The sequence below is a fragment of the Durio zibethinus genome, chromosome 24 (assembly GCF_047325235.1).
Source record: "Durio zibethinus cultivar Kanyao isolate XHJ-2024 chromosome 24, ASM4732523v1, whole genome shotgun sequence".
Classification (NCBI taxonomy): domain Eukaryota; kingdom Viridiplantae; phylum Streptophyta; class Magnoliopsida; order Malvales; family Malvaceae; genus Durio; species Durio zibethinus.
This window is the reverse complement of record NC_143185.1, coordinates 17,859,062-17,882,820: the sequence shown is the minus strand read 5'-3', so window position 1 is coordinate 17,882,820 and position 23,759 is coordinate 17,859,062. Positions and strand designations below refer to the sequence as shown.

At 32.0% G+C, this 23,759-nt stretch overlaps 3 protein-coding genes and 1 pseudogene across 6 annotated transcripts; 2 read left to right on the top strand and 2 right to left on the bottom strand.

Moving 5' to 3' along the window:
• Positions 1–315: 315 nt before the first annotated feature.
• On the bottom strand, positions 316–4,281 carry LOC111317008 (uncharacterized). Of its 3 annotated transcripts, XM_022919291.2 has the most exons (7): positions 3,964–4,281; positions 3,792–3,880; positions 2,455–3,176; positions 1,775–1,907; positions 978–1,324; positions 752–894; positions 316–618 (listed from the first exon to the last, which is right to left on the bottom strand). In XM_022919291.2, exons 1-6 carry the CDS (start codon positions 4,271–4,273, stop codon positions 771–773), a joined length of 1,725 nt encoding a protein of 574 aa, XP_022775026.1. In that variant the 5' UTR covers positions 4,274–4,281; the 3' UTR covers positions 316–618; positions 752–770. The 3 variants fall into 3 exon arrangements, with proteins under 3 accessions (XP_022775026.1, XP_022775025.1, XP_022775027.1); XM_022919290.2 differs by lacking the exon at positions 316–618 and having other exon boundaries at positions 627–894; XM_022919292.2 differs by lacking the exon at positions 316–618 and having other exon boundaries at positions 627–894; positions 978–1,318.
• Positions 4,282–10,796: 6,515 nt separating this feature from the next.
• LOC111316423 (receptor-like cytosolic serine/threonine-protein kinase RBK1) lies at positions 10,797–13,495 on the top strand (annotated as a pseudogene). The gene is made up of 6 exons (XR_016333153.1): positions 10,797–11,235; positions 11,727–12,196; positions 12,292–12,371; positions 12,469–12,604; positions 12,702–12,851; positions 12,950–13,495. The product of XR_016333153.1 is annotated as a receptor-like cytosolic serine/threonine-protein kinase RBK1 (transcript).
• An 850-nt stretch (positions 13,496–14,345) lies between these two features.
• Positions 14,346–15,214, top strand: LOC111316148 (Tetratricopeptide repeat (TPR)-like superfamily protein). Its single transcript, XM_022918159.2, has one exon. The coding sequence runs from the start codon at positions 14,460–14,462 to the stop codon at positions 15,102–15,104; it is 645 nt and encodes a 214-aa protein (XP_022773894.2). The 5' UTR covers positions 14,346–14,459; the 3' UTR covers positions 15,105–15,214.
• Positions 15,182–19,386, bottom strand: LOC111316147 (AP2-like ethylene-responsive transcription factor AIL6). Its single transcript, XM_089753502.1, has 8 exons — positions 18,815–19,386; positions 18,565–18,647; positions 16,905–16,913; positions 16,719–16,807; positions 16,385–16,458; positions 16,238–16,288; positions 16,027–16,103; positions 15,182–15,906 (listed from the first exon to the last, which is right to left on the bottom strand). Exons 1-8 carry the CDS (start codon positions 19,309–19,311, stop codon positions 15,455–15,457), a joined length of 1,332 nt encoding a protein of 443 aa, XP_089609628.1. The 5' UTR covers positions 19,312–19,386; the 3' UTR covers positions 15,182–15,454.
• Positions 19,387–23,759: the final 4,373 nt, after the last annotated feature.

Sequence of the window (23,759 nt, the reverse complement as noted above, 5' to 3'; positions counted from 1 at the left end):
TCACGAATTGAACTCAAACTTAAAAAATAAAATTCAATCAAACTTAAATCGAATATCAAACCTCAAGTTATGAGTCGAATTCAAATTCAAATTTCTCACTATTTGACTCGATTAGATTACACCATAACCATAGATGCGTAAGGAAATTTGTTTATTAACCATAGATGCGTAAGGAAATTTGTTTATTATTCTCTCTGATAAGGACAAGCGAGGCGTCCAAAGGGAAATAATTAAATTTGCAACTCCCAATAACAAACCCTCTATTCAGAGGAATTCATGTCCTCTTTTCTTTATTATTATAATTAAAATAAATCATAAATATAATGTGGATGTTTCATCTGGTTATATTCAACAATTTTAAGAATGATTCTTTAAGAATAGTCGTCGACTCAAATGCATATAGAAATACCAAGATAAATCCAAAAATATCAAAGACAAAATATACAATCAAAATTTTACACTATCTGAAATCTATTTCGCTATCTTCAATCTGCAGCTTCCCTTGTACCAAATTACACATTTAAATGATATTTTTGTCCTGCTTTTGCTTCGCTTTGAATGCTATACAGCAGGCATTTACTGTTAATCCTCAAATAAGATTTTTTTTGGGCCAGCAGACTATACAATTGATTGCACAAAGCATAAATAAGATTATATTGTAATATAAGATCTGATTTTCAAACAACAAAAGAAGCAAAAATTTCATTGAAACCAGTAATATCGAAATAAGCAGGCAGAGGCATATGCTCACCGATGAATGTACTTTAAAGCTATTTATTTGAGGGCGAGGTCAGTTTATTTTCCTCAGAATCATGCTTCAAGGTGGTATCCCCACCCATCAATTCCTGAAAACCTTCAACCTTCACCGGTGGAGCTCTAACAACGCTCATGTTCCTGCATGCATATATGCGAGATGTTGAATTTCAGCATATGATCAAGTAGAAATATGTTGAATTCTCCATTGGAGTTTTTCTTACTGTGTTTGCATTTGAGGAATTTGTGGAGACATCAACTGCCTGAACTGATTGCTGGACTGAGCCTGAGCGTGCATATTTGACATTGCAGCAAGTTGCCGCTGACGGTAGTGCATTTGTGGATGTCTGGTATTGATGGGAGTAAAGACATTGCTTTCCATGGGCAACTCTGATGGGTTTTCAATCTTAACTTGCACCATAGGTCGGTCTTTATCCGTTTCCATAACATGATGAGGGGTAGATTGTTGGTGCCTACGCATTCTTTCCAACTGCTGCTGCTGCTGAAAAGTTAAATTTTGAGGATGAACCATCTGCTGCATCTGCGGATGCATTTGTCTTGTCATCTGTAGCTTCACCATCAAATTTATGGAATAAACATTGTTAAGAAGACCACAACACGCAAAGATCAAATTAAGGACACATATACACCATCAAATTAAAAGGAAAAGAACACAATACAGGAGTTAAACTAAAACCAGGAGCATCTCTCCTAATCTTTCATCCATAACCCTACTAACTAATGTGCTGCATATTGAAAGCATCTAACATAATCCCCTAAACACTAAATCAACATTAAAATCAGATAAACCCCGAAACTATAAAGACCTCAGGTGAAAGTTGTAACCATAAAAAATACAGCTTGCTAATGATAAATCCAAGTCCAATGACAAAGATGAGTACAATGAAGACATTAGAGGTGCACAGAAGGTTTTTATTTTCAGCACTGCCTTTGGGCAAGAAGTGTCCATCCAAACGATTCACCGGGAGGCAAAAAATAAAATAAAATAAAATATACATACTTGCTGGGCCATTCGAAGAGCATTTTGGTGCTGTGGCTGCAATTGTGACTGGATCCCATGCATTTGTTGCTGAGTTTGTTGCACTAAGTTCCTGGTACTATCCTTGACAAGTTCAGCTAGGGTCCCGAAGTTACTGCAATAAAAAAAGAAACATTTAGATATTACATGAAATGGATAAACCCTAATCAAAGTGGAAAATACAATATGTACAAAAAGGAGAGAGAAGTATGTATATCTGATGTTAAAAACAGAAACATCAAAAAGTTGAGAATATAAAAAATCATATAAAAAGAACATACATAGAATGATCTAATTCAAAAGGAAGAGAAAGTTTAAGAACAGTAGATGCTTTTGGCAGAAATTGTCCAAATTAGTTATCAATATTGTAGTATATTAAAAGTGAAATTATGATTCTCCAATCATGATGAAAGAATGTCCATGTACAATTACTTCAAATTTATAGTTGAAGGGGAACCCAATATCAAGGGTTGTTCCTCTTCCCCAATGTGCCAAAATAATTCAATGACAGTGCATCCACGCAACATACATTCTTCTTTAAATACTCAAGACCACTAACATCCTACTTCAGCACCCAAATAAATTTTTTAGGAAATTTAAAAACATGACAGTGAGTTAGAAGCAATGCCATAAAGTAAAGCAAATTGGATTTCAAAGTTTACCTATATCCTGATGTTTGAAGGAACATCCTAATTAGTTCAATGGCTGAACACTGTTTTCTGTAATTATCAGTAAGAACTTTTAGATTACGACCAAGTTTAGAAATGTGACAGCTGAGAAACTGAGAGAACACTTCCACTGGAGCTTCTGTGGCACCTTCAAACCCAACACCAGTCAGTAACCGTGCTATGACCTTTCGAGACATCTGTGATGCTTGTTCCTGACCCAAGAGCTTCCTGTTATTCTTCCCGCGATGAACGTTGCCACCCTGTTCCATGTTCAGGTACTCAGGCCTTATACCAAGCCTCTCAATCATAACAGGACTCCGGGATGAAACCTGCGGTAGAGTATCAAGAACTCCATATAACTCTATTGTCTTCTTATCCCACACTCTGGTTGTCAGTGGAAGGGCACTATCAGGTACACAGTTCATCATAAACATTGTTTCAGGGAAAAAGGGGATTTCATCATCAGCTGAGTTATTGCCATCTAAAACAGAATTTGATTCTAGACCAGTATTTCCATATCCCATGATCTGATCTTCTGGAAATGCCAAACATCTTCTCTTATGCTTCTCAAGAATTCTGATATATTTAGTCATCTCCTCTGGTGTACGTTTGTCAGACTCTCGGTCCCCAAGAGACAACTTATAAGGTCTGGTAAGTCTATACTTCTCAATAAATTGATTATACCAATTTTCTGGCAACTCTTCATTCCTATATCTCTGGGATAAATTATCAAATTATGATTCACCATACCTCGATCCAGCACTAAAAGAGGATTTAGACTGATTTCCAAAGAACAGGGAATAACGAGAAACTTTCCATCAAACATAGAGTAACAAAGGGAAAAAACCATTTGGATGTAAAAAGCAAACACAATTTCTCAAAGGTGAAAAATTTTTTAAAATTAACTTTCGTGGTCAAGAAAATGCATGATTTCACTTTTAGACGAAATAATTATATTCAAAGAGATATTTCATTTTCACCATTTACTCATTTTTGTCAAAGGAAACTATCACATCCACACAGATCCTCTGAAAGTGAAGTTTAGGATATTGTAAAAAATAAAAAATAAATTTAAAAAAAAAAACATGTGATAGCTTCTTAACTGCATGTAGAGTTAAAAGTTTCCACTATCAGTCTATCAAAAACAGACTCTTTCATCAAATACTATATAATTTTGTTTGGAAATTTTACAGAGCTTTATAGCCACTTTTGAAACTAAAACTAATCACCTCAACATAAAAAAATTAAAGCCACACTATTTTTTTCAAGAAAAAAAAAAAAGAAAACAGAAATTGTAAAACTTAACACTGAAGAGAAGGAGAAAACCAGACCTTCGACGGTGCCGTATAAGATGCAGCACCACCATCCTGTAACGAACCCTCCAACGTAAAGTATACGTCATCACCGTGCAACTGTAAATCTAACCAAAGCAAAAAAACGTTAATTTTTTTTTCAAATAACTAAAAATGTTAAGTACGTTAATTATTGGACAAAATTCCTTACAATTCGGATTAAGTTTTGAAACGGCAACTGAAGGAGAAGAAGAATTAGAGGATTTGGTAGAGTTGGATCTGAGGAAAAGAGCGACGGTGGCTTTATCGAACAAGAGGGCGCGAGCTCTTAGCTGTAGTTGGATCTGAGCCCTAGACTTTGAGTCGTCAACGCGCATGAACGATTCCCAATCCGAAGGAGAAGAGAGGAAATCTTTGAAAGAGGCGTAGGTTGAATCGCCAAGCCAGGCTCGCCATACGCCGCATGACTCTAGTTGCCGAGCTAAGTCGTAGCCGCGTCCGTCATCGCCGAGAAGAGCCATAATTTTGCGGGGAGGGAAGAGAGCTGGGAGTTTAGGATAATGTTAGGCCAAGTTTGGGCTTATTGGGCCTCATTCAGAGAAATTAATAAAAATGGGTTTTGAAAAAGCCACGCCAGGTAAGGTTCGTTCGTCTGCTTAGGAAACAGAGGCTCTATGCCTCTATCCAGCCATAAGCGCTGGGTAATGAATGCACTGTAATGATCTCCCCTTGGCATGGTGATACTAAGCAAGCAATCATCTGGGCTTAATGATTTTAACTTTACAATTGTATTTTAGAAACCACAGGGAAAGGGAAAAGCCACCTTTACTCTTGGAATTTATTTAAAAGGAAAGAGTCAAGGTGGCAAGCAACCTACATTCTGGAAGGATTGTAGAACATTAAACATAGATTACTTGCAAGAAATTTCAAGAATTTGATCGAATTCCATGTTTCTTTAGATATGTAAATATTGATGGAACAAGTACAGATTCTGTTGTACATTGAAAGTCTTCAGAATGACACTATCCAATAGGGAAAACAAAGTCACCGTCCCATAATTGCTTCTCTTTTTTTTTTTTTAACAGAAAGATATTATAAAAGTAATTGTAGATGTTAAAGATTTGAATTCTCGATCTGTTAAATGTTATTTTTTGAAAATGAATATGTTATTTAATTGAGTTAAACCCAAGATTCGGAATGGATAATTGCTTTCAAGGAGATGTTTTCATCAAATAAGTTTTTGCTTCTTACAAAGCTTTAATTTGTGAACAAGTTGCTAATACTGGCTAGCATGCAGGGATCACTGTGACATCCTGTCAACTTATTTTCTAGAATTCTCACACAAACTTTACTGCCCTTGCAATCATCAAAAATACACTTCCTGTTTAATGGAAGGCTATTCTCCCTTTTTAGTTTCTTTCTTTGTTTCCCTTTTCTTTGTAGTTTATCATTCACCTCTCCTTTGGATTCTTCTAATTGACAAAGAGGTTTTGAATAGGAAAATTTGCACCAAGAAACTTGCCATCTTGAACATGAAGCTCTTCAAGCCCATTTTAATACTTATCAGAAGGTAATTGCTAGAGTCACCTATAAGTCTCTGACCCCCTTATATATTATTCTTTGTTTTGCAAATTTCTAAGTTGCTTCTCCACATACTTGATCAGAAGCCAGTTTTAGCATCAAAGAGATTATTAATTTGTTATGAATTTGGTTTAAGTTGCATGAAGTATGCAAATATAGGTGGTTCAGGTTGCCCAGAAAAATACTCATAATGGAGCCAGTTTTCCACAATCATCAGAAAACCACCGATGGTTGTATTCAACAAGCTCATAACACAAATCTGGGTAGGACATTCACTTTTCTAAGATTTGTTGACCTCAACTGATCAGCATTCTTGCTTCGATGAATTTACTATAGAATTCAATGTCAAGGAACTATCCCTTGACAGTTGGATTGATTCAATTAGCCTCTTAATTCAAAACACTTGCTCCACTTATCCACCAATAAAAGATTTATCAATTGTTTGAAGTTCATGGTCTGTGATGTGTGATATCTTGTGTTTGCTAAATGTCAGTAAACCAATTTTCCTTAAATTTTTGGCTGTTAATAATAGGATTAGACACTGATATTCAGGCCAATCTATAAGTTGGAGCAAACTCGTCCCTCATGCATTTTCACTATTTCAGCTAGCATTCCTTGACTAAACCGCATTGCTATCATCCACTTTCTATTTTTATCCCATCCTTCCAGAGTTGCTGTCCCACCTTGAACTTAAGTACCAAATCCAAAGTCAGAAACTTTAGACAAAGAAATTTGCATTAAAAAATTGCAGTTGGTTCAGTTGATAAAATTTGAATACTTTGTTTTATGATTTAAATTCGAATCCGACTATCAATCAATTTAAAAAAAAAAAAACGATTTATAAATTTAATATAAATTCTTTCTGAAACCTATCATGTAACCTCCCATCGTCTCATACTTTTAATTTTCATAAAACCGAAAATCAAAACTCCCTGTGCTGCATCTTTACAGAAGGAAGGGCCCCTTAATTAAAATAAGTGGTGCATCATCCGGCCCTGATAGTTTCTGCACTTGAGTCAAAACCAAAAGGATGAAGTATCATCTTGATTCTTGGTTTTGGAGTACCTCTCCGTTTGTGTTTCCTTTTGACCTTTTTGTATAGTTTAAAGTTAAAAATCCCTAACTGAAGTGACATTCGGTCATTGGAGAGGTTGGTGGAGTTTGGGGTTTCGAGGATTTGGATTTATGTGAAGATCTTAGAAAAAAATACCCCAAAGTCATGTTAAGGGGGTTTAGTTCACCCACTTAAATATATGACTGTCTCCACTCAACATTTTTAATACCTTTCATCATGCTTTTGATGGTGACTCCCTCAGGTAATGGAAGATGACTCATATGCAATCTCATTTTTACCAATCTGATTTTTTGCCCATCTTCCCTTTCCTTATGTTATTTATGCCAATTCCAATGATATATGTGAAGTGAGATTTGAGCAAAAATCCTAAATTTGAATTAATCCTACATAAACGTGTATAATTAATCATTTATGATAACGCATTTTTTAATTAAAAAGTGATCAACTTTCTCTTCTTAAATTTTTTTATTCACAAATATTTTCCAATTTTATCATTAATAAACCCAAAACAATTTGACCCAAATTTCATGAGGCATTGATTTATGTGTTGTGTTTTACAAGAGGTTTTGAATTAGCATATTCTTGAGTTTAATTTCTAATTAGTAATTAGTTTTGTTATATTAGTTAAGATTAATTTTACAAATAATTTTGAATTATAATAAAATATTTAATATTGTACTTAAATTTTAAACCCATTTAATATAATATTTAAATTATAATTTATTAATTAATATAATATTTATTCATAACGTACAAAAGGCAAAGCTAAAGAACCAAGTAGAAACTATAACCTTCAAAATTATTTTTACTCCATTGTAAAACAATATCCAACTCCATAAAAAATAATATTTGATCTAACCTTTTCTATTAAAATTTTTATTTTTCTTTCCTTTTTTATGGTAACGTGGTCAGCTTCAGAGATAATCTGTGACACATAAATAATTTTTTAAATATTACATTAGAATATAAATTAATAATTTAAATATCACATTAAAATTTTTTAAATTTAAATATTATATTAAATATTTTATTATAATTATTGAAAGATCATTCAGGATAAATATCGTATTCGCTAATTAACTATTGGTTCCAAATTGGGCATGATTGTGATGGATCCTAATGAGAGACAGTAGGCCTCTCACCAGCCCCTCTTACTAATTGCACATGCTTAAACACAACACCCCAATTAGGGTGATCCATCATTGTGCCAATGTCTACACTACTTTCCGATGGATCATCTAAAGCCAACTGCCTGTCGCTTATGGGCAGCTTCTTCATCCAATTGGAAGCATGCCTTTTCTGTTTTGTGGCAAATGGCAATCAAAGAAATGCACTCCAAACCATTCGTTTTTATATCCATAATAATAATAAAGAGAAATGCACCCAAAAGAGAGACCTAAAATGAAAAAAAAAAATTTTGATTGTAGGGTATTTCATGCTGCTGTTGATTTTTCTCATTGCAAGCGCAAATTATTCGGTTAAAATCTTCATATAAAGTAATAAACATTTTTAAAATATGGAAAGGAGGACCATACATGCCGTGTGCTCTGAAATTCGAATTATTCAAAGATACAAAAAAAAATTTATTCAACTATGTTAGGTCGAAATAAAAAAAAATAAAAAGAGAGTATGCATTGCTATTGCCTAATGGTTTATTTTCTCATATGGTATTGCAAGATAATAGTAGTTAATTTATTCGAGGTAGATTTTTATTATTTTTATTAAAAATCTTTCAATATTCATAATCACTTTGAGTTTTTATTAATTAAGAGTCGAATCGAATCGACTCTCATAAAAAAATAAATTTTTTCAAATTTATTTTTTATTCATAATATTTAAAATCAAATTTTTCTTTTAAAAAAGATTAAATTTTTTATCGTTCAAATCAATCGGCGTTAGTAAAGTATATTTTTATTTTAATTCAAATGCAACGGTTGCCAATGAATAAGACATGGCATCTCCCTATCCCAAAAAACTTTATCCATTTCAATTTTGAATTAATGGAGTAATTAAAATAGAAATTAGATATAATTAAACCAAGTTAGGTATCAGGTCCAATACCCCCAATCCTCATTCTAATATATTTAGTAATATAAGAGAAAATCAAGTCTATTTTATTTTTTTATGAGCTATAATATTTGAATATGATTCTAAATTTATTTTTTTTTTTACAATTATAACTTCATCAAATAAAATAAAAACTTTAAGTCTACTACAATCTGCTATAAAAATCTTGACTTGGTAATGGAGAAAAAAGAAACCCAATTTTATTTTTGAGAAGTTTGTTTGTCTTTAAATTAATGGAGAAAGATTAGATGTACATAGTGAATAATTTTATTCTAATATTTAACCTTAATCACTTGAATCAAACCCAATTTGGTAATAATATTAAATTATTATTGTTAGCTTTATTTGCAAAACACAATTTGGGTTTCTTTTAAATGAATTTTATTTATAAATATGTAATCTCCTTAATATAAAAGATTCCAAGCTCCCATCTTTTCCTTTCTGGTTCGCTGTTGCTTTGAAAAATTTTCAAACCTCAAATACTTTTAAAACCCATTTAACAGGTAGACTTTGACCATAAAAATTTGTTTTCACTTTAAATTATCAGAGTTTGATTTTTTTTTTTTTGTCATTAAAATTAAATTTTTGATATTTTATTAATAAATTACGTGATTAGAGATCATTTTAAAAATCTAATTAGCAACAAAAACGTCCCTATTAATATCCCTATCTTGTTTTTATTGTTAACTTTCAATATTTTGCATTAATTAATTAATTAATTAATCTAAATTTCTTTTGTAATAAAAAATTAAGGATAGATTGATTGTTCAATTTCTCATATCAAGATAAAATATGTTGTATCTAACAACTTAAACAGGTTATTATAAATTGTACATTCGAAATGATCTTAACAAATGATCTTAACAAATAACTACTAATATAACTCAAATTTAATATTTCTTCATCGAGAAGGATGAACATTAACCAATTAAACTAACCACTTATTAGTAATTAATCTAATCCTTGATCCTTGATCCTTCCTGCTTGCATGTAATCTCTCCACTAAAATTAATAAATTATTATTTTTTGAAAAATTTATTAATAAATTAAATAATGCCATCTGTAATAATAAAAATAAAATTCTCTATCTTCATTAAATAAGTGTTATATACTATTAATCAATCAATATACTAACACTTCATTAATAAATAAAATTAAAATTAATCAAAATTTTAAAAATAAATATTAATAAATTAATTTAATTTTATTAATTACTAAAAAATTTTATTTTTTCGAATCAGGTAAAAGTTATCAGATTCCATCTTATTCATTTGATTTATTACCACATCCATTTTTTTCCGTAGGACCAAATCCATAAATGATTAATACATGCATGCCAATTAAATATGTAACATTTTTTTTTTTTGTCATTCAAGAAGAACTGTACCCTACATTAAAAAAAAAAAATTAAGGTTCAAACCACAATCTTAATATTTTTCACAACCTTAATAATTTTTTTAAATCTATCTTGATCATTAAATCCAGTACAACATATTGTTAGTCAATGGGAACTGAATCAATGAGCACTTTGGGGATGATACAATTCCTTATTATAATACCCAAATTACCCTTTAAGAAGTTTGCAAATTACCAACTATTGATCGGTTCGTTAACTTTTCCCTCCTTTACCAAGCTTTAGCTACGGCAGAAATCTTGAATGCTAAAATCCAACGGTCAGGATTTCATCAGAAAAAATATGCTGCATTAAAACTTGAATAAATGAAATTTGAAGAAATCATGGGGGAAGAAAAGAAAAGTTTGTATAAATATAGGAGAGATTCCAAATCAATATCATCAAGCTGGTTTTGGCTTTGCTTTGATGTTTCTAAGCATAACCAACTTCCAAAGATATACCTTTTTTCTAAAACCTCTCTCTCTGTCTAAAATTCTTTTTGTTACAAACCAATTTTCTCAAAGATTTGGACTGGAAAGCCCCCTCAAAACATGAACATGTAACTTTAGTTGAGTTTTTTTGGGGATTTTGATGCTTTTTGACTATCCAAGTCTTTTCAAGTTCAATGTTGAAGAGGAATTTGAATTGAAAATACCAAGTTTTTCCTCTTTTTTTCTGACTCCTTGAAAAGCCTTGGATAATGGGTGTGGAAGGTATTTCAGACAACTTTTTTCATTTTTTTTCTGGTTCTTGTTTTTAGACATTGTTCATGCTTTAGTGAAGTGGGGTTGTTTTGTTTTTGGTTTTTAAATGTAAGGATACGGTTTTGGCTTTCTGTTTCTTGGTGTGTTTGAAGGGAACAAGTTTTTTTTTTTTATTATTGGTTAAATTGTTAAGCTTTTTTTTTTTTTTTAATGCAGAGACGGGAAGAGAGATGGTAGAAGAGAACCCAGAAAAGGAATCAAAATCCAGGGTGATGAGATGTGAATCATTAAATGATCAGCCATAACCAAGAGGTGTATTGGAGATTCCTGTCCTGGGATCAGACTCCGATACCAGCAGCAGCAATTCTAGCTCCTATTCTCCAAAGAAGCCTGTTTTTAAAAAATGGAACCGAGATTCTTACGGTTTGCAATGGAAGAATATGATTGAAACAATTAAGAAGAAATCAGCAAGAAGGTTCTCTGTCATTCCTTTGCTGACAAGTTACGAGAATTCCAGGAAGAACTTGAGGAGGAAACAGGCAAAACTTCTTAGCTCTGAGGAAGAAGAAGAGGTTGATATTGATTGCATACCCATGGCTAAACCATCATGGAAGAATTTTTCTTACTCAGAACTTGCTTCTGCCACCGATAATTTCAGTCCTGGTAAGCAATTAATTACATTTTAAGCTTTTTCCTTTCCTTTTATTTCAATTTCACTCTTCAGGTTTCCATTTTTACTTTTTATAGCGATGTTTCCATTCAGAGTTGAAATTTTTGTATTCCTAGTTTTGGTAGGAGGAAGATGTATCCATAATTCCATAGTGTGATTCTTTTGTATAACCAAATGAAGCCTACAAAGAAATACAACGGCAGCTAGACGGTCAAACTTGCCTCCAATTAAAATCAACTTAAGGGTTTAAAGAGAAGTTATTTTTGGCTAAAATGAAATTTAGATGGGAGTTGAATGAAAATGATGTGGGAAATGGCCAGGTTGACCGCTGCATTTAGCAGCGTAACATCCATGCAAATTTGATGACTTAATGGTTCCCTTGATCACGGGGGCATGAAGTTGACTATTTACTTGAGTTAGCTTTTCGGTATTTTTGGTTACACTGATAAAGTATGATTCTAAATATGCATAACACATTTTGTAGAGAATTTGCTCGGAAAGGGAGGCCATGCAGAAGTATACAAAGGGCACTTATCTGATGGTCAAATTGTAGCAGTGAAGAAGCTAGTGAAGAGTAAGAAGGAAGAAGAGGATAAAGCCAGTGATTTCTTGTCAGAACTTGGGATTATTGCTCACATCAATCACCCAAATGCAGCTCACTTAATCGGATTCAGCATTGATGGAGGCTTGCATTTAGTCCTTCAATTTTCCGCCCACGGCAGCCTTTCTTCTGTGCTTTTTGTGTAAGGTCAACCATTACATATACTTTGGACTAATGAGGAAGTGTTTTACGCTGCAGGTTCATCTGAGTGTCTAGATTGGAAGAGAAGGTTTAAGGTGGCTATTGGGATAGCGGATGGATTGAAATATCTCCATCACGACTGCCAGAGGCGCATTATACACAGAGACATCAAAGCCTCCAACATATTGCTCACCCAAGATTATGAAGCTCAGGTACCTTCATGCACTGAAATGTGCATCTTTCCTCTGTCAATGCTATACTATTTGATTGAATGACACCAAGCTTCTGATTTCTTCTACAATTGCAGATTTCAGATTTTGGTCTGGCGAAGTGGCTTCCAGAAAATTGGCCTCACCATGTTGTCCATCCCATTGAAGGAACGTTCGGGTCAGGCATCCAGCTTTTTTTGCCTTCTTCAGTTGATTTGTTATCAGCATTGTTCATTTTATAAAGTCAACAAAATCGGGGCTAAAATTTCCTGCAGGTATTTAGCACCAGAGTATTTTGTGCATGGGATTGTTGATGAAAAGACTGATGTATTTGCATTTGGACTTCTATTACTGGAGATATTAACAGGTCGTCGCGCAGTCGATTCATCCTGACAAAGTCTTGTGATATAGGTACACCATCTGCTCCAAAGTCATCAAATTAGGAAAAACATTTCAACATTTTATATACTCCAGAAAGATGTGAACTTATTTTCTGTTTTTTATACAGGCAAAACCACTTCTGGAATCAAATAAAGTAAAGGAATTGGTAGATCCTCGACTAGAAGACAACTATGATCCAATTGAAATGAAACGTGCTATGTTAACAGCCTCCATGTGCATTAGCCACTTAGCCACCATTCGTCCAAGCATGACAAGGGCATGAAACAATTTTGAAAGCATCCCATTTTTCCCTTGTCTAACCCTTTCAATACCCCAAATTCATGTCAGAAACCGCGAATTCTTTGAGATTTTCAGGTTGTACAGTTGCTTAAGAATGGAGATGGTCGAGTAGAGTGTCAGCAGAAGTCTTGCGGAGGGAAAGCAGTAACTGTAGACGGTTGTGACTCGAAAGATTATACTCGTGCCAGCTACCTAAATGACTTAAATCGTCATATGCAGCTGGTTATGGAGAATTAATGCTTGGTGTTGCTGCTGATGTTGCTTCCGGTTCCACTTTTTGTTCATTGTTTGTGTGGAAATGGGAACAACAGAGTAATCCAAGACGTGAATTGGATGGTCTTTTCCTCAGGTTTTCAGCTTCCTATTATTTCCTTTTCCAAAGAGTGGTTGCCAACGCCATACACCTGCGGAGAAAATTGGGAAATCGGCATCAATGTTAACAGCCATTGATCTGAAGAAACTTAAGGAAATCAGAATTCAGATGCCATCGGGTCAATATTCTACTGAAATTTACATTTGCAAACAAAACCCTTTGTTAAAAAAAGTTTGCTTTTTCATAGAACTCATGTAAATAAGTAAATGTTTATTAATTAATTTCTTTAAAAAATTACTATTGATTAAGATTTATTTAGACAGGTAATGAGATTAATTTTGATAATATTAAAAATAATGATAAAATTAATTGTTATCATAATAATAAAATTAAAATTAATGATGAGATATATTTAAATATAAGAATAATAGCGCCATAATTAAAAAATATTTTATATTTTAATTTTAATTAAAACAATGGATGACTTTAAACAGAGCAATCAACTGCTGTATAATCTAGTAATTTATTAGAGGTTTCTCCATTAAGTCTCTAACTGATACTATTCAAATGTATCTCACGATCCAATTGACCAAAAAAAATCTTGAATTTTAAATGAATCCAAAATAAAATTTTAATTAGGGGTGTAATGAAATTGAATCGATATAATGAAAAATTCAAATTCGATTCAAAGTTTATTATTTGAAACTTAGTTCAAGTTTGATCAAGTTTTAATTTTCAAAAGAGAAAAAAAATCAAGTTATTAGAATTTATTCGATTAAATTTGTTTAATAAAAATAAACCCAATTTCATACATGATTTCAAACTTAATTATATATTTGAACTCAAGTTTAAATTTGAATTGATATATAAAGATAAAATAATATTTTTTAATTAAAATAATAAAAATATATTAAAATTTATAATTTAATTAAACTCGTGAGTTACTCGAATCAATATTAAAATATTGATTATATCGAACTATTTAAATTCAAACTCAATTCGATAATAATAAAATTAATTTTTAATTTTATTTAAATTAAATTCAAATAATTTATAAAAATTAATGTATTATTTACATCAATCTTAGTGATCCATTTCCTTTTAGCTTACCTTCCTTAAGTTTAAATAATGAGGGCCATTTTCCTTTAGAAAAAGGGCATACCTTACCGCTCCATTTTAGTTTGGACCTTTTAGGCCCAAACAGTGAAGAGTAAAAAAGAACCCACAGTCTCATCAGAGCTAACTAAACAAGGGGGGAAGAGGCGCTGGTTAATGGAGATTATTCTGCAGGCAGCAATTTTGTTATTGACACTCGCCATTCTCTTCGCAATTCGATATGTTTCCAAACAAACCGGAACCAAGCATCGAACCGACCATCGGGGTGCGACCCAGACCCAACGCCATCTCACACGAGCTACCTACTTGCTTTCTCGAGCCAAATCCAACCCTCACGAAGACCAATCCCAAACCCTAGCCAAAACCGCCATGACCGAAATCGAAAAGGCCCTTTCTCTTTCCCCAAAAGACCCAACTCCTCACCTTCTCAAATCCCTAGCTCTCGATTTATTGGACCACAAGGGATCCGCACTCAGATCGCTCGATTTGGCGTTGGCTTCGCCGCGCGTGAAGTCACTCTCGGAGAGGGAGCGCGTGGAGGCAATGGTGAGGAGGGCAGAGTTGAAGTTGGCGGTCAATAAAAGAAGGCGAGTTGATTCAGCGGTTAGGGATTTGGAGGAGGCTGTTAGGATGAGTGATCAACAGGGCGCGATCATAACCAAGGCGTTTTGTTTGTTGGGCGAGTGTTATGAGTTTAAAGGAATGAAGGAAGAAGCCAGGAACGCTTTGCAGGAGGCGCTTAAGCTGGAGCCCGGGTCAAGCGTGGCTCGTCAGGGCTTGGGGCGCCTGAGTTTGTCATGACTCATTTTTTTTCTTTCTTCCTATTTTTTCCCGAATGATGTAAAAATATTTGTGTTGCGTATGTAAATTTTCTTTTCTCAAGAAAATGGGATGGATTGCCCGTTTCAGCAGGTCTCATCTTAACAATTGAAGATAGTTTACAAATTCCAGCATCCTAATATTCAAAAATATAACCTTTAGCCTTCAAAACAAAAAACCTCCTGCCTTAATCCTACTCCTGCCAAGGAAAGACGGTAGATCAGGTTGTGATGGTCAGATTATGGGGTTCAGCTGGGAGCATGGCGCCTCTTGCTACTACTTTTAAGCTGAATTGCAAACTATTCCTTGTTCTTAAAGCTGCTTTGGTCATTTTAGTAAGACTGGTGAGGCCATAACAAAAACTTAGCTGCTGGCTGCGACATTACAGTCATTGGGATTGCCATCGTTGAGGAAGAACCAGGGGGGTCAGAGATGCCGATGTTGGTAGTCTGAAGGTAATGGTAGAGATTCTGTTGATAAAATGCAGCCGCACCAGCTGTGTCGAAAGAGATTCCCCAAGGAATAGCAGATATTGGCTGCAATGGGGCAAAACTTATGTTGTTGCTATTGGAGCTGTGGTGGGGTTGTTGCTCATAGTTTACAATTGGCTTTTGCTCCGATTCAAGTGAAAGCTTTAGACGCTTAGCTGCCCCACCGATAGGAAGAGAACTCTTGGCAATGGCTTCAACATCATACCGGTTCATCTCAAAGTTAGTAACTGCATTCACACCCCTAAACTTGATGGCTGCGATATCATACGCCTCTGCTGCCTCCTCTTCAGTAGCTGTCACCATACAGAATATGATTATTATCACTTCACAACAATTACAATAACTTAAAGAGTAGCATATGAAAATTGTCAAGTGGGTGAGTTTGTTCACAGCACTCATTATTGCAGCCTCACCAAAAGTCCCAAGGTAAAGGTCCTTGTTTCCGGCAACACGGCCTATCCTTGCTTGCCATCGGCCCTGTCGATGATGCCTGTAAAATTTGTCATAAACTCATGGCTTCAGTCATTTGCCAGAGAATTATATGTCACATAATTGAACATATCATAAAAATATATATTTCAGACAGTGAATGATTCAACATTCTGTACAAATTGCTCTAATTACCTTGTGACGCCTCTGTAAATTGATGCTCCCCTTGAAAATCCAGTACTCTTCCTATTAAATTTCAATTGCGGCGACCAAAAGATTAACCTACAGCAATTAAAAAAAAAAAAAAAAAGCAAGCCAATGAAGCTTACAAGTTAAGCTTACCTCCTTAAGGATGCAATAAACTCTTGCTTGGTTACATGTTTCATCTCCTCCAACTCTTTTGAATAATCTGAAATCTAAACCAAGCAAAACATCAATCAGTTAATAATTTCATGCTCTAGCTGGTGCATGTCGAATGTCAAGCAGTATCAAGAGGATCATCAAATTGATTTTTTTTTTACAAAATTCATAATTTAAAGATAAAAAAAAAGATTACAAACGTTAAAATTTAAACTTCAATGTTATACCTTAAAAATGATTACGTGATCAAATTTAATTAAATCTTGAATTATAAATTGATTAGTTTTAAAGTACAAGATGTGTGCAAATATAATACCGGGAAGTTGGTGGTAGCCGTGGGACCCCAGTATTTTAGAGCTGCCAAATCGTAAGCCCTAGCTGCCTTTTCTTCCTTGTCATAGCCACCTGACAAAAATTACAAGATATATATTTTAGGTATACAAACTTATTTGCAAAATTAAACTTAACACAACAAAACAACAAAGCTTTAGGAGTTTCTTACCCAAGTACACTGTAGAAACAAGATTCCAAAATTGAATTGACAGCCAGACATCCACGATCCCACAGTGCATGCAAAAAGTACAGCAAAAATTTCCAATATTAGGTAACATATTGGTCAAGATTTTCAGCTCGGAATCATTTCTATATGCAATGCAACGCCAAAATATTACAGGATTCGCTCATGTGCTTTTTGTTGGCATGTGGGTTGGTTGAGACAAAACAATTGTTTTTGTTCTTAATCCTTCCTTTGAATTGACAACCAATAAAAACGTGATGATTAAATTATGACAAAGGATAAAAAAAATTCTTAAATAAAAATTTAATAATTATTTAAAATCTTAATATTTTATTTCAAATTAGTTAAATTTTTAAATATTTATTTGAATCTATAAATATTTTATTTTTATTTAATTAAACCTTAAATTAAACGAAATTAATTAAACATTTTTCCTTTAACAATGACAATTGGCAAAATAAATGCATAAAAATTCAATTTGTTTAAAAAAAATAAAAAAATTAAATAATTATTAAATTTCAGTTCAAGAATTTTTTTTTTTTACTTTTTTACCTAAAATTATATGTATATATTCTTTAATCTTGCACCGCACTACAGCGTGGCCCTAATTGAATTCCAAATCTAAAACAATCCACAATGTACTTTTATTTTTGACAATAAATTTAATAATTTTAAACATAATATAATAAAATGAAAAAAAAAACTCAAAAACTAACATACTCAAAATTATAATAAAAATTATAAATAAATTTGATAAAAATAAAAAGTATATAATTTGCATTTAACTTATGGATATAAATTATTATGTGATAATTTTTATATTTTATTTATTAAATATAATAAATAAACATAAATACATAAATTACATATGTAATCAAAGGTAAATTTTAAGAAATTTTCACCAACTTTCAAAGTAAAATATAATTCTCACTACTTCAAAAAGATGATTTAAATTTAAGAAAACATTTACCATTAAAGGTACAGATTAAAGTGGCTACATTGTGAGCCCGAGTGTGAATCAGAACACATAACCCACGTTACCAAACGTCACGAGAAACGCGGTCAACAAGTTCGGGCAACAATAGTCGAAGCCTCACACATGCTTTTATCTTGAAATCTTTTTTTAAACCAAAAAAAATAGAATGGGTGCTTTGGTCAAACCTAGACCCCCTCTCACAGACTCTGCGGTGGGCTGTCTGTCTGGCTCCGATAGCAAAAGCAAACTCAGTGAAAATCAGACTGTTTCAGAGTTCAGACCTTCATTCAAGTGTTAATAAGGTCTGAACCAGTGGTGGGTGTGGGTCGTGTCAAACAAACTCTCCGTAGCAGAGTAAAACAAGGCGCCTGGTGAGAGACAGATTAAAGCAAAATGGCGGCACTTCTGATCAAAATATAAAGGGTTTTGCTTTTGCAGCTAATTGAAGTACGATTCGTACGTTATATATAACATCAGTCTTTCACTCATAAAAGACTGATGACAAATGCCCACTGATCCCCCTATTAATGGCCCCTTTGAATGCATGCAAGCTTCTTTTCAGTATCACAGGTATATTTTACTTTGTTTTCACATTTTATTTTTAGTATATTGTTGTCTTGGTTTAGAATAATGTGAGAAAGAGAAATGGGGAAGAAAAGAATAAACGACCTTGACGCCCTTTTCTGGCTTCACCCTCCCTCCTGCAGCTGTTATCCCATAGATGAGCTTCATATCTACCCGTCCATCTGTGTCTGCATAAGAAGCCCACAAAAACAAATAGTCAGAACCAAAACCAATACAAATTAATAGTAGTTTACAGAAATTTACTTTAATTAACTAAATAATCCAAAAAATAAAAAAAGCTTGAAAAATGAAAGAAAAAAAATGGAAAAGATGATGGATTGATGGGATGTTTAACCTGGTGACACCTCTGTAAATTGAAGTTCGCTGACTGAAAGTATCAGCAATCTTCTTTGAGCAATCTGAGTCAACCGAAACAATGGCTTTATTATTATTATTGTTGTTTTTGTCGTTGTTTTCGCAACTTTGATTAACCCCGAGTGACAAGGTACCGGCGGTTGGATAATTGGAGAAACCCAACTTGGTGCCAGATGACTCAATCGAGTGACCAGGAAACTCAACACCAGTCAACTGAGTTCGACCAATTGAGGCCGAGTCATCAACTTCTGATCCCGAGTTTGTCGAAAAAGCTTGAAACCCCCTAATTGCCTTGAAATCTTGGTGCTCATTGAAGTAAGCAGAGCTGCTGTGATAATAGATTTGGGTTAAAGATGAGTCTTGGGTTTCGGTTTGGCTATCAGAATATCGACTAATGGATGAGGAATCGCCAAGGAAGTCTTCAAGCTTTGGTGCTTGTTGATGGAAGGTTGTGAGAAAGGGAGATTCATCAACCATGTCTGCGGGTTGAGCTTCATTGCATTGGTTCTCCTCTCCTTCTGTAAAAAACACTTGATGTTTTGGATTTGTCCAGCCTTCTAAAGAAATAAAAAACAACATGCATCTAAACGAGTCAATTCAGAACTTCTTGCTTCTTTCCAATCCATAACTTTTCCTCAGCTATCAAACATAAACAGAAAGAAATTTCTGATGGTTTTATATATATATATATATATATATATAACAGTGAGCTTTTGAAGTAGGTTTATTTTAAGTAACCAGCTGGAAAATGAGCTCAAACTTGAAACTATACCATATTTTGTAAACTTATTTCATATTAACTGCCTAAAAAAAAGATAGGATTACAAAGCATCCTTGAGTTCTGTCGTATTTTCTTGGCAACCAAACACAAGTTATGAAAAGAACAAGAAGAAAAAGGAAAAGAGAACGAAGAAAAAGGTTTACCATTAGCATAGAAGTTATCGATCAGGTAATAAGGAGAAGCAGCAGCAGAAGATCCTTCATATGACACAAACTGAGGCTCGGATGATGACCTCAACATCTCCATTGGAGATAGTGAAAATGAGAGCCAGTATGCTGCCGGTGAACTTAAGATATATATATATATATGCTATAAGTCTATATAACCTTCAAAAACTTTTTCTTTCTCTAAAATGACATTAAAACCCAAACTATTTCTTCCGGAAACAAACAAAAATGAGCTCAGAAACTTTCTAATCACCTAACATACCAAAAAACAAACCGATGATATATTTTTACCTTAACCGTTACTTAAAACTGCCCCATTCAGAAAAACAACTACGATAATCACGAAGCTTAGAAAAAAAAATTGAAAATCTTTTTATAAGCTTTAAAAAATCAGTTTAAATGCATGCAAACTCAGCTGAGATTTCTTTCAAGAAAAAAAAAAAAACACTGTTGGATATTGTTTTGCACTTTTGATTCAGAGAGAAGGGAAAGGGAAAAAAAAAGAAGAGTTGATGTTGGGGTTTTAGAGGCACGCAGAGATAGATAGAGAGAGATTGAGCGGTAACAGCTCCCAACCAGCGTAAACTGGAGCGTCCACTATCAAATAGAGAATGAGTTTTTCAAATCTTTTTTAGTTTGTTTGAGAGTGTAAAAAAAAAGGTTGAGAATGATAAGGAAATGAGGCGAGGGAGATGTGGCGTGACTTTTACTCCTTTAGCTCTGCGCGGTGAAGAAAAATAGTCTGAAACAGCGTTGCGAAATATCCGGGCTTGGTGGAAACGGGAGAGAATTGTGTACTTTGTCGCCTATATTTGGTGTTAAATTCATATAAAATATGAAATTTATTATCTTAAATTTATGTTAAGAGAAGAGAGAAGTTTTGATTTAAAATCAAGAATTTTTCTTTTTTTTATGAGTAAAATTGTGTTTACATAGATATATGTTTTATTTTTATAATTTATATATATAATTTTTGTATTTTTTAAAATATTTATTGATATTATAATTTACTAAAAGTAATGTATTTGAATAGTTTTAATAAAAAAAAAAAAAAGGAGGTTTGCTAATATTTTCTTCTTGATTTTTCACACTAGTCTGCATGCAGCTTTCCAACCCTTTAACCACCGTTGGCTTCGGCTGTTTTCGTAGGAGTGAGTAAAAGTCGGTTTGAATCGATTAAATCGATCAAAATTGAGTGAATTCAATTGAATCGATTTGATTTACTTGATTTTAATTATAATCGATTTTTTAAATCGATTAAATTGATTAATTCAATCGGTTTTCGATTTTTAAAAATTGATAACCACACTAACCGAATTAACCGATTTTCTAATAATTAAAAATAAAAAAATTTGAGATAAATATTTTTATTTATTTTGTTTGTAAAATATTGTTAAAATTATTAAATTCTTTAGTAATTTTATTTGAATTATACTAGAGTTTAAATTTTATTGAATTGAATTTGTGGTTAAATAATTATTAATAATATGAAGAAAAATGATAAAAAAAATCAGTTATTTAACTGAACCGATCGAACCGAACTGATCAAAACTGATAGAACAGAACCGATTTTGATCGATTCGGTTATGATCGATTATCTAATAATATTCGATCGATTCGGTTATTTATTAAATGAAAGTCGGTTAAGTCGGTTATTGATTTTTTCAAATCAAACCGACTATTTACTTACTCCTATGTTTCTGAAGCAGTCGGTTATGTATTGGATCCGATTATTGTTTTTCTGCCCCGATTTATATCCATGTCTCTCAACTTTGGGCCGCTTTGGGTATAACCTTAATAGCAAGCTTTACTATGCATCATGCTAGCTGATTAAATTGATAAATTCCTACTTTGTGATTTTAAAGTTTAAACTTAAAGTATTATCAATGATCTTTCATAAACATTAATCTTGAATACAAAATATGTTGTCTTAATCTAAACAATTGAATAACTTCTCTAAATGTTTCCTAATATAAAAAAAATACATGATACTTTAAGAAAAAAATATTTTCTTTAAAAATAAATCATGAATAACTTATATGACTCTTGTGATATAGAAAGAAATTCGGGTTTAATTTTTGTAAGAACATTTTAAAAATAAATTTTAAATTAACATAAAAGTTATATCTTTAAAATCATTTAAAAAAATTAAGCCCGACAAAAATTTTAAAATACCTTAAACTTATTAAGAAAAACTTCTATGATTGAAAATAATTGATCGGATGGTAATAATCACATTATACCTTAAAAACAAGTCTAGCTCAAATTCTCCTCTTCTAATTAATTAAATATAAAAAAATAACTAAATAAAAAGAATAATACAACCAATGATTATAGTGTCTAAGAGAAAATAATTAAACACAATGTTGAAAGTGTAACATGATTGATGCAAAAATGCCTTTGGTAATATGCCTTATATATAATATAAAATTTTCAAACTAATACAAATCCCTTGTTCTTTTTTATTGACATGAATTCCCTCTTTTTTTTTTTTTTTGCCAAACAAATCCAAGCTTACGCTACTTAACTCACAACCATTACATTAATTATTAGTGTACGGAATTTGATTACTGCAAGTTTGAAATGGTGGATTCTTTTTGGACCAAATAATGTATTATCTTATTGTTTAATTTATAATTTAATTTAAAAAAATTTTCCTATTTATTATTACTGAAATCTAAAAATTTCATCATAAGTTTGCCATGTATATAATGTATATTTAAAAAATTAATAAATTCATATAAAAAGTAAATAAATATATAAAAATATTTTAATTTTATTTATGAAGTTTAAAATTTACATGAACCATGTATAAAAGAACAAGCTCTTATAACAAACAAGTGTATTGTTAAAAAATAAAGTGATGTCTAAAATATAAGTTGTCCTATGATCTGATTTTTATTAGGCTGAAAATGAAGTTGGCATTGATTATTGAATAAAAAATATACTTGTGGTACTTCTGCAGGTGAAGCTCCATTCAATAAATGGTACAACTGATCAGTTCAACGCACTTTCACTATCCCATTATAGCATTATCAAGTCTTCTACCATTGAGTTGAATTAAATTCAAATAATAAAAAGTTTGATTTTGATTTTATTTAAAATTTATTATTTAAAATTTAGTTTGAATTTAATCGATTTTAATTTTTAAATTTAAATATAATTTGAGATAAAAAATAAATTATTTGTGCTTACTTAATTAAGTTTATTTAAAAATAAATTCGATACTTATGCTTAATTTTGAGTTTGATTTTGTATTAAAATTTGAACTCGAACTCGAATTAATATATAAAAATAAAATAATTATTTTTTATTAAAATATTAAAAATATATTAAAATTAAAAAATGTGATTAAATTCGTGAACTACTCAAATTATATATTAAGATACTAGAACTCGATTCGTTTAATAAGTTAAATTATTTGAGTTCAAACTTAACTCAATAATTACTAAACAAAATTTAAATTTTATTTGAGTCTAATATAATTAATTTATAAGTATTAATATATTATTTACCACTAACAAGTAGGAAAGAAAATAGTCTTTATTCCCGAAACAAAGAGAAGCAATCAAACCCAAAAATACATCAATAGTCTTCAATATTAGAAGTATGTGAACAGTTTGTAAAACATATATAAAAGTTATTTCATTTATCCTCATTGAAGTTTTTAAGTTTTATAAGTAGAATTATTAGAATGATATATATTTTTTATGATATATTAAAAATAATAAAAACTTACATAAAATTAATATATATATTATTTTTTTAATTTTATTTGTAAAATTAAAAAAATTTACTAATAATGTATACAAAAATAATTAATTTATACGTGGAAGTCCAAACGGAAAAAAAAAGGAAGAAATTGGGATCAAAATGGATAAAAAAAGTTGGTTTTTTTTTTTAATTTTGAAATAAAAAATGGGTACAGCATTAGTGATTGAATTCCCTAAACAATTAGTAAACAATATGCAGTAAAA